This window comes from Pristiophorus japonicus, unplaced genomic scaffold (genome assembly GCF_044704955.1).
Source record: "Pristiophorus japonicus isolate sPriJap1 unplaced genomic scaffold, sPriJap1.hap1 HAP1_SCAFFOLD_214, whole genome shotgun sequence".
Classification (NCBI taxonomy): Eukaryota; Metazoa; Chordata; class Chondrichthyes; family Pristiophoridae; genus Pristiophorus; species Pristiophorus japonicus.
The window spans coordinates 895,166-910,326 of NW_027251843.1; the positions used below are offsets into that span (position 1 = coordinate 895,166).

The 15,161-nt window shown below is 50.4% G+C and overlaps 1 gene segment (V, D, J or C); it reads right to left on the minus strand.

Annotated features, from left to right (window-relative positions):
* Positions 1-512: 512 nt before the first annotated feature.
* LOC139245185 (Ig kappa chain V region Mem5-like) lies at positions 513-14,344 on the minus strand. The segment is given in 4 exon segments: positions 513-841; positions 12,023-12,057; positions 13,809-14,106; positions 14,296-14,344. Coding segments are annotated over 4 exon segments (711 nt in total).
* Positions 14,345-15,161: the final 817 nt, after the last annotated feature.

The window sequence follows — 15,161 nt, forward strand, 5'->3', positions numbered from 1 at the left end:
GAATGCAGCTTTATTAAAACAGTTGTGGGGATTTTCTCCACACCGTGAGAATCCTGTCCCTTTAAACGGGGACTAAACTTTGAATTGCAACATCAGGGTGAGCAGGGAGAAGATCTGCTAACTGAAGCGGCACTTTGCAGTTTAACATTAGTTTTACTCTGCTGACAGTCTTCAGCATCTTCGAGAGGTTTTACTTGGCAGCACGAGTCAACACTGTCCCATCAAACACTTCCAGGGCAGGTACAGCACGGGTTAGATACAGAGTAAAGCTCCCTCTACACTGTCCCATCAAACACTCCCAGGGCATGTTCAGGACGGGTTAGAGACAGAGTAAAGCTCCCTCGACACTGCCCCAATAACGTGCCTTACCCCCTGACACTCAGATGCTTTCCCTGACCCAGTCCCGAGAAGGAAGAGAGTAGAAATGCAGTGCTGACAATGACCTTTGCCCTCCCGGCTCACCCCCTGTTCTATTTAAAGTTGTGTTTCCCCCGCGGACTGTCCCTGACACACTACGCACATTCTGCTCTCCTGACCCCCTTGCTGAGGGGAGAGGAGAGGCTCTCGTGGGTGAGGCTGCAGGAGAAGCTGGCGTTGGACTCCCAGTCGGAGCCAGAGAGGGTCAGCAGGCTACTGACACTGTAGGTGTTGTCCGAAGCTCGCAGGTAGTCACTGGTCTGGACCCCGGCCGAAATGGTCGCCCCGTCCTTCTTCCACTCCACCTCCACCGCATCGGGGTAGAAGTGATCGGCGAGGCACACCAGGGTGGCAGTGCCCTTGGTCGTGACCTCCTCCGGGGAGGGGGGCAGCAGGGTCAGCGTGGGTGGTGTCTTCCCTCGGCCTGAAAGGGAGGAGAAGGATGTTTAATAGGTGTATATTAGTCTGTGTGTGTGTGTGTGTGTCACTGTGGGTGTTTCCGTGTGGGGATAATTCACATCTGATAACGGAGAGTTGGGTTAATGAACTCCTGGCTGGTGATTAACCATTAGAGGCGAGCAACACTAATTCTTCATCTTCTTTGCCTCACTTGATCAGTTTGATCTAAATATAAATGCGTTTGATGTTAAGGTGATTAAAAAAAAAGGAAATATTGCATTTATATTGCAACTTTCACAACCACCGGACATCTCAAAGCGTTTTACAGCCAATGAAGTACTTTTGGAGTGTAGTCACTGTTGCAATGTGGGAAACACAGCAGCCAATCTGTGCACAGCAAGCTCCCACAAACAGTGATGTGGTAACGACCTGATAATCTGTTCTTTTGTCATGTTGGTTGAGGGATAAATATTGGCCAGGACACCGGGGAGATCTCCCCTGCTCTTCTTCAAAATAGAGGTATGGGATCTTTTCCATCCACCTGAGAGGGCAGACGGGGTCTCGGTTTTACATCTCATCCGAAAGACGGCGCCTCCGACAGTGCGACGCTCCCTCAGCACTGCACTGGAGTGTCAGCCTCGATTTTTGTGCTCAAGTCCGTAGAGTGGGACTTGATCGCACAACCTTCTGACTCTGAGGCAAGAGTGCAACGCAGTGAGCCACAGCTGATACGCAAAATCATATTGGACCGTTGTATAAACATCTACAGTGCAGGGTTGGCACACATTCAGCACTGAAATGGTTCACAGTAAGAGTCGGTAAAGACTGAGTGTCCCGTTAAGACACTGTTCACTGGCAGGAAGCTCGAACTGTAGATGGGTGGATACAGGGGAAACAGGCTCAGCAGTGAGAAAGCTCAGATCACACACAGATCGGGAGAACTTTATCCGGGAACATTGCGGCACACTTGTATAAACACACTTCAGCAAGGCTTCATGTTGGGTGTCGGTTTCGAAGCTTCTAGATTGCATTTAAAAGCTTGCTGCCCAGCACCGGGGTGAGGTCAATGGTGAGGCTACAATTAGCGTCAGTGTACCGGGGTCAGGCAGGGTCACTGCTCCCAATGATCCCGTGACCTCCTGGAAGGTCAGAGTGCGCGGACAATGGCTGAGGGTCAGGATCAGGGCCCACCCACTTCAATGAAAGAAAGCCTTGAATTTATATAGCGCCTTTCACAACCTCAGGACTTCGAAGTTGCTTCACAACCAATTGCACACAGGAAGGTTTACGAGGATGTTGCCTGGACTGCAAAATTTTAGCTATGAGGAAAGATTGGATAGGTTGGGGTTGTTTTCTTTGGAATAGAGGAGGCTGAGGGGAGAACTTATTGAGGTGTATAAAATTATGAGGGCCCGAGATAACATGGATAAGACAGACCTATTTCACTTAGCATAGGGCTCAATAACCAGGGCATAGATCTCAAGTGATTGGTCGGAGATTTAGAGGGGATTTGAGGGGAAATGTCATCACCCAGAGGGTGGTGGGGGTCTGGAACTCACTGCCTGAAAGGATGGTAGAGGCAGAAACCCTTAGCACATTTAAGAAGTACTTGGATGTACACTTGAAATGCCGTAACCCACAGGGCTACGGACCAAGAGCTGGGATTAGGCTGCATAGATGTTTGTCGACCGGTGCGGACACGATGGGCTGAATGGCCTCCTTTCATGCTGTAAATTTCTCTGATTCTATGAAGCTCCCAGACTGCAATGAGATCATGACCAGATCATCAGTTTTAACGATGTTTGTTGTGGGATAAATATTGGCCAGGACACTGGGAAGAATCCCCTTGCCCTTCCAGTCGTAATTATGGGATCTTTCATGTCCACCTGAGAGGGCAGACGGGACTTCAGTTTAACGTCTCATCTGAAAGACAGCACCTCTGACAGAGGGAGGATATGTTCGAAGGATCATCAAATGAGTCCATATGGGTTAAAATGATGAACATAAAAGAGGCGATCACACTGCTGGGAGTGTACTATAGACCCCTAAACAGTCAGAGGGAGATAGAAGAGAAAATATGTCGGCAAATTGCTGAGAAGGTCAAAAACAATCGGGCAGCAATAGTCGGGGATTTCAACTCCCCTCACATTAACTGGGATGGAATCAGTGTCAAAGGTATAGAGGTCGCAGAATTCTTCAAATGCATTCAGGAGAACTTTTATAGCCAGTACATAGCAAGCCCAACAAGGGAGGGGTCGGTTCTGGACTTAGTTTTAGGGAATGAAGCTGGGCAGGTGGAAGGGGTATCAGTGGGAGAGCATTTTGGTGCTAGTGATTATAATTCAGTTAGATTTAGCGTAGTTATGGAAAAGGACAAAGATAGAGCAGGAATAAAGGTTCTCAATTGGGGAAAGGCCCATTTTACTAAGCTGAGAGGTGATTTAGCAAAAGTGGGCTGGAAACAGCTACTTGAAGGTAAATCAGTGTCAGAGCAGTGGGGGGAGATAGTGAGGGTTCAGAGCAAGTATGTTCCCACAAAGGAAAAGGGTGGCACTCCCAAATCTAGAGCCCCCTGGATGGCACAGGTCATACAGGGTAGGATAAGGCAAAAAAGGGAAGTTTATGTCAAATACCCAGTGCTAAATACTGCAGAAAGCCCAGAGAAGTTTAGAAAGTGCAGGGGTGAAATTAAAAAGGAAATTAGGAATGCAAAGAGAGGGCATGAAAACATATTGGCAAGTAATATCAAGGAAAACCCAAAGATGTTTTATAAATACATAAAGAGCAAGGCAAGAGTGGGGCCTATTGGAGACCAAAAAGATAACCTGTGTGTGGAGACGGAAGATGTGGGTATGGTTCTTTGTGAATACTTTGCATCTGTCTTCACAGAAGAGAGGGACGATGCAGACATTGTAATTCAGGAGGAGAAGTGTGAAATATGAGATAAGATAAACATAGTGAGAGAGGAAGTATTGAGGGGCTTAGCAGCTTTGAAAGTGGATAAATCACCAGGCCCAGATCAAATGTATCCCAGGTTGTTAAGAAAAGCAAGGGAGGAAATAGCAGAGGCTCTGACCATCATTTTCCAATCCTCTCTGGCTCCAGGTGTGGTGTCGGAGGACTGGAGAACTGCTAACGTGTACCTTTGTTTAAAAAGTGAGAAAGGGATAGACCGAGTAATTACAGGCCAGTCAGCATAACCTCGGTGGTGGGAAAAATATTGGAAACAATTCTGAGGGAGAGGATAAATTGTCATATAGAAAGCGACAGATTAATCAAGGACAGTCAGCATGGAATTGTTAAGGGAAGGTCGTGCCTGACTAACTTGAGTTAATTTTTTGCGGAGATAACAAGGAGGGTCGATGAGTGTTGCACCTTTGATGTAGTCTACATGGATTTTTGCAAGGCATTTGGCAAAGTCTCATGTGGCAGAAAAGTAAAAGCCCATGGGATCCAAGGGAAAGTAGCAAGTTGGATCCAAAATTGGCTCAGTGGCAGGAAGCCAAGTGTAATGGTCAACGGGTGTTTTTGTGACTGGAAGGCTGTTTCGAGTGGGGTTCCGCAGGGCTCAGTACTAAGTCCCTTACTCTTTGTAATATACACCAATGATTTAGACTTCAATGTCGGGAACATGATTAAGAAGTTTGCAGATGATAGTGAGGAAGAAAGCTGTAGACTGCAGGAAGGTATCAATGGACTGGTCAGGTGGGCAGAACAGTGGCAAATGGATTTCAATCCAGAGAACTGTGAGGTAATGCATTTGGGGAAGGCTAACAAGGCAAGGGAAGACACATTAAATGGTAGGACCCTGAGAAGTGTAGAGGAACAAAGGGACCTTGGAGTGCAGGACCACAGATCCCTGAAGGTAACAGGCCAGGTAGATAAGGTGGCTAAGAAGGCATATGGAACACTTGCCTTTATTAGTCGTGGCATTAAATATAAGAGCAGGGAGGTTATGCTATAACTGTTTAAAATACTAGTTCGGCCACAGCTAGAGTACAAAGGAGATTTACAAGGATGTTACCAGGACTGGAAAATTTTAGTTATGATGAAAGATTGGATAGGCTGGGTTATTTTCTTTGGAGCAGAGGAGGCTGAGGGGAGATTTAATTGAGGTGTATAAAATTATGAGGGGCCGAGATAGAGTGGTTAGGAAGGATCTATTTCCCACAACTATTTTATTTGTGCACTTTAAACAAATGCCCCCTGAAGGGAGGCGGGGGGAGGGTCACACACCAAGATACATTTTTCCAGTGCCCTTTTTTTTTTGAGGGCACCAACACACAAATTATACAAGTGTCCCCTGGGCCAAAAAGGGGGGGCACTAAAACTGGCAAATTAAACAAATTAAACTATAAAATTAAATGATCAAATTAAAATTTGGTTGCCGGGGGTGATGATGCACTCCAGTCCCTCCGGTGCCCACCTCTCGTGGAAGGCCGCGAGCGTACCGGTGGACACCACGTGCTCCAGCTCCAGGGATACCCTGGCTCGGATGTAACCGCGGAAGAGAGGCAGGCAGTCAGGATGAACGACCCCTTCGACCGCCCGCTGCCTGGACCGGCTGATGGCCCCCTTGGCCATGCCCAGGAGCAGTCCTACGAGGAGGCCTTCTGACCTGCCCGCTCCTCTCCGCACAGGGTGCCCAAAGATCAGGAGTATGGGACTGAAGTGCAACCAGAATTTGAGGAGCAGCCCCTTCAAATAACAGAAGAGGGACTGCAACCTCACACACTCCAATAAAAACAAGGAACACGGACTCTTCCAGACAGCAGAAATTTCAGGCGGCCTGGGACCCCGTGAACCGACTTAAAAACTTATTGCACGGCACTGCTCCGTGTAACACCCTCCAGGCCAAGTCCCCAATAAATAGAGGGAGGACTCCCGCGTAGAGTGTACTCCACTGGGGACCCCCGCCTCCTCCGGATGACAAGATGGTATGCCATGGTGTGTCTGGATGGCAGACGAGGGTGGAAAGGTGGATAGTGTGCAGGAGCAGCCCGAACAGGAAACCCCTCCGCGCAGAACTGAAAGGCACGGAGGGGATTTCCCAGATGGAGGCTCAAGCTGGGAGGCGCCGGCTCCCAAAGGAGGTTTCGGGGCTTGGTGCGATGAGGAATTCTGTCTGGACGGGGGTCAGTTCGGAGGGGATCAACCCACGTGCTTGAGCCTCCTCGGCACACCTAACGGAGTCAGGGACCAGTGCTGTTTTTAGCGACTCGATGACATTGGCCGCGCGCTGGACGTCAGCCCAGTTTAGGCAACGTCCTACCATGTCTGGCACCATCCAGCCCGCTGCTCCGTCATCGAGCAGATCCCTGACCCTGGTCACCTCGCCAGCCACAGCACTCTCGTCTGCCTGCCACCTAAAACCGCGGTCATGGAGGTACAGATTCCTGAGCAGCGGCTCCTGCAGGACAGCTGCCACTCCAGACGGGGGAGACCTGCGCTTGGTGGCGACACTGTTCCAGACTCTGATGAATTCCTGGTAAAAGACAGGAAGCCCCCGTATGGGGGTCCTGATGCCCCCCAGGCTCAGAAACAGGAGCTGCGTGTCATAATTGTGGCAGTACTGCTGGCAGAAGAAATACGTCCCCAACGCACGCCACGTAGGAGGGGGCTCGACGTACAGGTATCTCTGTAGGGTCTGAAGATGGAAAGTCGCATGCTGGGTACTGATGCACACCAACGCCTGACCGCCCTCCCTAAGCGGGAGACTTAAAACCGCAGTAAAGACCCAATGTTTCCTGTTGTTCCAGAAGAAGTCCACCAGCTTCTTCTGTATCTTGGCGACAAACGCAGGGGGAGGGGTCAAAGTGACCAGCCAGTACCACAGCATAGCAGCCACCAGCTGGTTTATGACTCGCACTGGACCCCTGCAGGACAGCACTCGGAGCAGTCCTGTCCAGCGCCCTAGGTGAGCGGCGACTTTGGCCTCCAGCTCCTGGCAGTTCGCCGGCCAGCCTTCCTCGTCAGGGCTAAGGTAGACTCCCAGATAGAGGAGATGGGTCGTGCTCTCGGCAAAAGGCCTGAGCTCCTCCGGCAGGGAGTCCACCTGCCACTGACCCACCAGGAGTGCGGAACATTTCCCAGTTGATCCTGGCGGAGGACGCGGACAAGACCTATTTCCCTCTGCAGTAGGGTCACTAACCAGGTGTCACAGATTTAAAGTAATTGATAGAACGATTAGATGGTAGTTGAGGAGAATCCTTTTCACCCAGAGGGTGGTGAGGGTCTGGAACTCACTACCTGAAAGGGTGGTAGAGGCAGAAACCCTCACCACATTTAAGAAGTACTTGGATGTGCACTTGAAGTGCCGTAACCTACAGAGCTACGGACCCAGAGCTGGAAAGTGGGATTAGGCTGGATAGATCTTTGTCGGCTGGCACGGACACGATGGGCCGAATGGTATCAGCCAGTGGCTCAGTTGGAACCACCCTCGCTTCTGAGTCAGAGATTGTGGGTTCAAATCAAACTCCGGTGTCCTGGCCAATATTTATCCCACAATCAACATAACAAAAACAGGTTATTTGGTCATCAGCACATTGCTGTTTGTGGGAGCTTGCTGTGCACAAATTGGCTGCTGAGTTTCCCACATTACAACAGTGAGTACACTTCAAAAAGTACTTCATTGGCTGTAAAGCACTTTGGGATGTCTGGTGGTCGTGAAAGGCGCTATATAAATGCAAATTTTCCTTTTCTCAGAGCCGAGCATGCTAGCGACTGAGCCACGGCTGACACCTCACGGTCGATTAGCCTGACACGCTCACTCTCTGGACTCACACTGGGACAATGAGCCCACTTGGGGAGCTCAGTCTCTGGGCTCACACTGGGACAATGAGGCCACTTGGGGAGCTCAGTCTCTGGGCTCACACTGGGACAGTGAGCCCACTTGGGGAGCTCCGTCTCTGGGCTCACACTGGGACAGTGAGCCCACTTGGGGAGCTCAGTCTCTGGGCTCACACTGGGACAATGAGCCCACTTGGGGAGCTCAGTCTCTGGGCTCACACTGGGACAATGAGCCCACTTGGGGAGCTCAGTCTCTGGGCTCACACTGGGACAGTGAGCCCACTTGGGGAGCTCCGTCTCTGGGCTCACACTGGGACAGTGAGCCCACTTGGGGAGCTCAGTCTCTGGGCTCACACTGGGACAGTGAGCCCACTTGGGGAGCTCAGTCTCTGGGCTCACACTGGGACAGTGAGCCCACTTGGGGAGAGGAGCTGAGCCCCAGCCAGAGGTAGTGCCTTCAGGAGTGAGATGGGGAGCAGATGATGGGCAGCCTGTGGTGTAGAGGGGAGACATTTCACCGGCCGAGGGCAGGTGCTGAGCCCGTTTACCTGTAAGAATGTGGTAAGTGGATGGGGAAAGTGGGCCGGGCACTGAGGTAACGTCCTGTGTTGCTGGTGGAACATCTGCTCCGTCACGTGTGACAAACACGCAGACACGTCAGACGGACATCTGGGATGGGGGGATTGTCCTATGGAGAGATCGAGTATATTAGGCTTATATTCTCTTGTGTTTCGAAGAATGAGAGGGGATCTCATTGAAACATACAATATTCTGACAGGGCTTGACAGGGTAGATGCAGGGAGGATGTTTCCTTTGGCTGGGAAGTCTAGAACCAGGGGTCACAGTCTCAGAATAAGGGGTCGGCCATTTAGGACTGAGATGAGGAGAAACCTCTTCACTCAGAGTGTGATGAATCTGTGGAATTCTCTACCCCAGAGGGCTGTGGAGGCTCAGTCCTTGAGTATATTCCGGAGATCGATAGATTTTTGGATATTAAGGGATCGATGGATATGGGGACAGTGCAGGAAAGTGGAGTTGAGGTAGAAGATCAGCCATGATCTCATTGAATGGTGGAGCAGGCTCGAGGGGCCAAATGGCCTCCTCCTGCTCCTAATTCCCATGTTCTTATGGAATGTTAATCCGTGATCTGGGGATTTTCTGCTGGGTCCAAGTTTAATCAGCAGGGGAATTGTGTGAGTCCCAGTTAACAAAAAGAAAAGAGAAATTAAAGAAAGACCTGCATTTATATAGCACCTTTCACACCTCAGGATGTTCCAAAGTGCTTCACAGCCAATGAAGTACATTTTGAAGTGTAGTCACTGTTGTAATGTGGCCAACACGGGAGCCAATTTGTGCACAGCAAGCTCCCACACACAGCACTGAGGTAAATGATCTCTTCACGGAGGAGGATACAAATAACTTCCCAGAAATGCTCGTGAACTATGGGTCCAGTGAACAAGAGGAATTAAAGGAAATGATTATTAGTAAGAAAATAGTGCTGGAGAAACTAATGGGCCTGAAGGCCGATAAATCCCCAGGGTCTGATGATCTGCATCCCAGAGTATTAAAAGGGTAGCCATGGAAATAGTAGATACATTGATTGTCATCTTCCAAAATTCTATAGATTATGGAACAGTTCCTGCAGATTGGAGGGTGGCAAATGTAACCCCACTATTTAAAAAAGGAGGGAGAGAGAACGGGGAACTACAGACCGGTCATTAATAGGGAAAATGCTAGAGTCTATTATAAAGGATGTGATAACGGCGCACTTAGATAATATCAACGGGGTTAAAGACAGTCACGTGGATTTATGAAAGGAACCTACTGGAGTTTTTTGAGGATCTAACTGATAGAATAGATAATGGAGAACACAGTGGATGTTGCATATTTGGATTTTCAGAAGGCTTTCGATAAAAATCCCACATAAGAAGTTAGTGTGCAAAATTAAAGCACATAGGATTGTGGGTAATGTATTGGCATGGATTGAAAATTGGTTAACTGACAGGAAACAGTCGGAATAAATGGGTGTGTTTCAGGGTGGCGGGCAGTGACGAGTGGGGTACCACAGGGATCAGTGCTTGGGCCCCAGATATTCACAATGTATAAATAAATGATTTGAATTAAGGAACCAAATGTAATATTTCCAAGTTTGCTGACAGCACAAAATTAGATGGGATTATGAGTTGTGAGGAGGATGCAATGAAACTTAGATAGGTTGAGTGAGTGAGCAAACACATGACAGATGTAACATATTGTGGATAAATGTGAAATTACTCACTTTGGTAGGAAAAACATAAGGACAAAGTATTATTTAAATGGTGATGGTTTGTGAAGTGTCAATGTACAGAGGGACCTGGGTGTCCTTGTACACCAGTCAGTGAAAGCAAACATACAGGTGCAGCAAGCAGTTAGGAAAGCAAATGGTACGTTGGCCTTCATTGGAAGAAGATTTGAGCAACGAGGTCTTACTACAGGGCCTTGGTGAGACCGCACCTGGAGTATTATGTGCAGCTTTGGTCTCCTTAACTAAGAAAGGATATCCTTGCCATAGAGGGAGTGCAGCGAAGGTTCACCAGACTGATTCCTGGGATGGCAGGACAGTCGTATAAGGAGAGATTGGGTCGACTGGGCCTGCAGTCACTGGAGTTTAGAAGAATGAGGGGATCTCAGTGAAACGTAAAAAATTCTGACTGGGTTGGATAGACTGGATCTGGGGAGGATGTTTTCCCGGGCTGGGAAGTTTAGAATAAGTGGTCACAATCTCAGGATACGAGGCAGGAAATTTAGGACCGAGATGAGGAGAAATGTTTTCACTCAGAGGGTGGTGAACCTGTGGAATTCTCTACCACAGAAGGCTGTGGAGGCCAAGTCACTGAATATATTTAAGAGGCAGATCGATGGATTTCTAGAAACATAGAAACATAGAAAATAGGTGCAGGAGTAGGCCATTCGGCCCTTCTAGCCTGCACCACCATTCAATGAGTTCATGGCTGAACATGCAACTTCAGTACCCCATTCCTGCTTTCTTGCCATACCCCTTGATCCCCCTAGTAGTAAGGACTTCATCTAACTCCTTTTTGAACATATTTAGTGAATTGGCCTCAACAACTTTCTGTGGTAGAGAATTCCACAGGTTCACCACTCTCTGGGTGAAGAAGTTTCTCCTCATCTCGGTCCTAAATGGCTTACCCCTTGGCTTACAAAAGGCATCAAAGGGTATAGGGAAAAAGAGGGAATATGGTGTTGAGACAGGGGATCAGACATGATCATATTGAATGTCGGTGCAGACTCGAAGGGCCGAATGGCCTACTACTGCTCCTATTTTCTATGTTTAAGTGATGTAGGTTGAGGGATAAATATCGGCCTGAACTCGAGCCACAGAAACAGCAACTGAGAGTCTCCCCACAACCCTGGAGCACTGCAGCCGCCGGATTGCGAGCCCTGCTGCCCCTGTTTGTGATCAGAAGTTGGACAGGAGGTGAGCGGGGGCTGGACAGATCAGAGTTGGAGCTGGGGGAGGTGGGACCTCGGGAGTGTCAGTGTGCTGAGGCTGAGCTCAGTTATATCAGAGACTGTGACAGGAGCACAGACTTCCCCCAGCGAGCTCACTCACTCACACCCACACTCTGCCCGTGTCTCACACACCGTGTCTGTCACACTGAGACAGGCAGGAGGCTCGGGAGCGATTTCCGTGGATGGTGCAGGGATGGGACCGCAGTGTGCCAACGTCCAGATCTCCTCCACACGGTGGGTAACAGTTCGTTACTTATACTTTGCTGAGTGAAGGGGGAGTGTGGGTAAAGGAATACAGCCGGGTTCCCTGTCATACACAGCACTCTTCAATTAACCCTTTCATTCACCGCAGCTCCCCACCATATTATATAACCCATACACAGGCACTGGAGAGGGTGCAGAGAAGGTTTACAAGGATGGGACCAGAAATGCGAGGGTGTACATATCAGGAAAGGATGAACAGACTGGGGTTCTTTTCTCTTGAGGCTGAGGGGTGACCTGATAGAGGTCTTTAACATTAGGAAAGGTTTTGATAGAGTGGATACAGAGAGAGTGTTTCCACTTGTGGGGAAGAGCAGAACTAGAGGCCATCAATATAAGATAGTCAGCAAGAAATCCAATCGGGAATTCAGGAGAAAATTCTTTACCCAGCAAGTGGTGAGAATGTGGAACTGGCTACCACAGGGAGTGATTGAAGTGAATAGTATCGATGTATTTAAGGGGAGGCTAGACAGGGATATGAGGGAGAAGGGAATAGAGGGTTATGCTGATAGATTTAGATGAGGAAAGACGGGAGGATCGAGTGTAATCATTTGTAAACTAACACCTTCGCATATTCAGCATTTGTATCGAAGAAAGATTCAGTATTTAAAGTGTTAATAACGGAGCATTGGAGTTTACTTACTCAGTCTGAGCTTGGTTCCTTTACCGAACGTGAGCCACAGTGACAGTTTCCAGTGCAGCGGCTGTACAATATCCTCCGTCCCTGGCTCATTCAGTCTCTCTCCCCCTCTCTCTGTCTGTGTGTGTGTGTGTGTGTCTCCCTCTGTCTCTTTCTCAGTGTCTCACTCTATCTGTTGCTCTCTCGGTTTCTCTCTCACTCTCCTTCATTTTTTCTCTCTCTCTCACCTTTCTCCTTCACTCTCTCTCTGCATCTTCCCCTCACTCACTCCCTCTCTCACTCAATCCCTCTATCTCTCTCTCTCCCTCATTCTCTCTCTCCCTCCCTCTCCCTGTGTCCGAGCTGTCTGTGGCAGTGCCCAGGAGATCCGACGTGTTTGGGACAAATCTCCCAGCTGCCCTTCCCGCCCCATGAGACGGTAACCCTGGGGCCATGGAATTGCTGGAGAATGAAAGTCTCCGTCACACAGGGCTCACCTCTTTGTGCCCCTTGAACAACGGGCTCCGTCTGCAAGCGAGATGTTTGTGTTGCTGACACAGGCCTTCCTCGGGGATCATTCTAAAATAACGAGTTTTAGGGGCTTTAGAAACCTGTTTGCTCAGTCCGTGACTCGTGTGCACATGGAGTGTGAGAGGATGCAGCCCCTCTTCCACTATTTGAAGGGGCTGCTCCTCGATTTCTGGCTCACTTCAGTCCCACGCTCCTGGGCCTGGTCACCCGGTGCGGGGGGAGTGGGCAGGTCGGAGGGCCTCCCCGTGGGCCTGCTCCTGGGCCTGGCCACCCAGTGCCGGGGGAGTGGGCAGGTCGGAGGGCTTCCCCGTGGGCCTGCTCCTGGGTCTGGTCACCCGCTGCGGGTGGAGTGGGCAGGTCGGAGGGCTTCCCCGTGGGCCTGCTCCTGGGTCTGGTCACCCGCTGCGGGTGGAGTGGGCAGGTCGGAGGGCTTCCCCGTGGGCCTGCTCCTGGGTCTGGTCACCCGCTGCGGGTGGAGTGGGCAGGTCGGAGGGCTTCCCCGTGGGCCTGATCCTGGGTCTGGTCACCCGCTGCGGGTGGAGTAGGCAGGTCGGAGGGCCTCCCCGTGGGCCTGCTCCTGGGCCTGGCCACCCAGTGCCGGGGGAGTGGGCAGGTCGAAGGGCCTCCCCGTGGGCCTGCTCCTGGGTCTGGTCACCCGCTGCGGGTGGAGTGGGCAGGTCGGAGGTGACCATCCACAGGTCTCAGTTGGAAGGGGCCCATGGGGTGGCCGCACTGCCTGCCTGTCTCCCTTCGGGGGCTTTGTCCACACCCGGGTGGACCTGGGGACGGAGCCCAGGTTAGGTCTGAGGCCTTCTGCGACGGGTGGGCACCGCAGGGCCTTGAGTGTGGGGTGGGCAGGGAAAGAGCATGACCATTTCACTTGTTCACTGTCCTATCATGTTTATGCTTTGGGTTTAATAAGTTGTGGCCCTCTCAATAGTGGGGGGTTTGTGAGATTATTTGGATTGAGGACACAGGACCACCCAGTGTCTCCGTGCTGTCTGAATGTACAGAGTAGAGCTGTGAGATTCTCAGTGATGAAGACACAGCCCCAACTCCTCTCTGACCCACCCCATCCTTTCCCAATTCACTGCAGCTTCCAGCTGAATATTCCTGCCGTCACTCCCATCGAGCTGTGTGTCAGTCATGTGTAAAACCGTACAGGAGGTGGGGCTGTGTGTCCATTATTATATATTATATATAACTGTGGGGTGAGTCAGTACAGGAGGTGGGGCTGTGTATATTGAGGTTTTTGTACGGCTGTGTATCACAGTGTAGAGGGTAGTTGCTATATTGCTGACAGTAATAGTCTGCGACATCCTCGCTCTGCACGTTGCTGATGCTCAGGGTGAACATGTTGGACTGTTGACTGCCGGTGAAGCGATTGGAGGTTCCAGTGAAACGAGCTGTTGCTGCATAGATCAGCAGAGTGGGTTTCTGCCCGGCTTTCTGCTGGTACCAAGCAACATAACCGCTGCTAACAGATGCACTGGCGGTACAGGTGATGGTTGCAGTCTGTCCCTCACTCACTGACAGCACCGGGGGAGACTGGGTCATGATGATGTCCCCACTGATACCTGAAATGGGGAAATGGGGAAAGAAAGTGAAGTAAGCACTGTCACAGAAAGACGCTGTAAAATGAGAGATTGCTCGAGACACTGAGCTCTCCTCTAGTGTCAGCATTTGCCCTTCAATCACTGGTCAGTCAAGTTGGACAGAAATCGACAGCAGGGAGATATTAAACGCGGAAGGAGAGAGATTGGTACCTGCGACACAGAATGCCAAAGGCCAGATCAGCTGGATGGGTGAAATCATGGTGTCTGCTCCTGTCCCTGTGCCTGCTTACTGATAAACTGCCCTTCACTGGGCTCTGCTTTATAAACCTGCAGCCTGTGAGAGTCTCACTGCCCATCCCTCAGTATGTAAATGTCTTCACACAGAGAAAGCCACGTCAGCACATTTCACTTCCTCTTCTTCTCTCCCTCCATCTCCTTCCCGGTTCCTCTCTCTCTCTCTCTCTCTCTCAGCCTTCATTGCCCTATGTCTCACAGCTTTCCTCTACACCTCTCTGTCTCTGATTCATAGCCTCTCTCTCCCCGTTTCACTCTCTGTGTCACTCTCCCTTCCCCACAGACTCCCGGTGCAGCACACTAAAATGCAGAGTAAACCTCCCTGTGCCCTGCCCCATCAATGGATGTTAACCGTTGACCCCAGAAAATGCATTCTCCTGGAGTAAGGCCCCATTCCCCACAGTGGCCATCCCTTGGCCTCTCTCAGTGCACTGGCTGTTTATTGCCCAATTAAGGGCCTTTTCTCAGTGGAGACCAGTTTGGACAGAAAGCTGATTTCATGAAGGCCCAGCAGAGGGAGGAGATCCTCACCCCATCAGTGTGAGCTGGAGCGACAGGACAGAGTCTGACCCACTGCCCCATCCTGTCCGCTCAGAACACCTACGAATCCTTTCCCCTTCCATGGCCCCGCTCCAGGTCAGGAGTTTTTGCTGGGATCAGGTGCCGACGATCCAACATTTACAACAGGAAGGATGCACACTCCACATCCCACTGGTTCTCCAATAGGGCCCACAAAACATAGCCCCTTCCTATAGGTCCTCCAATAGGGGCCAGGAAACATG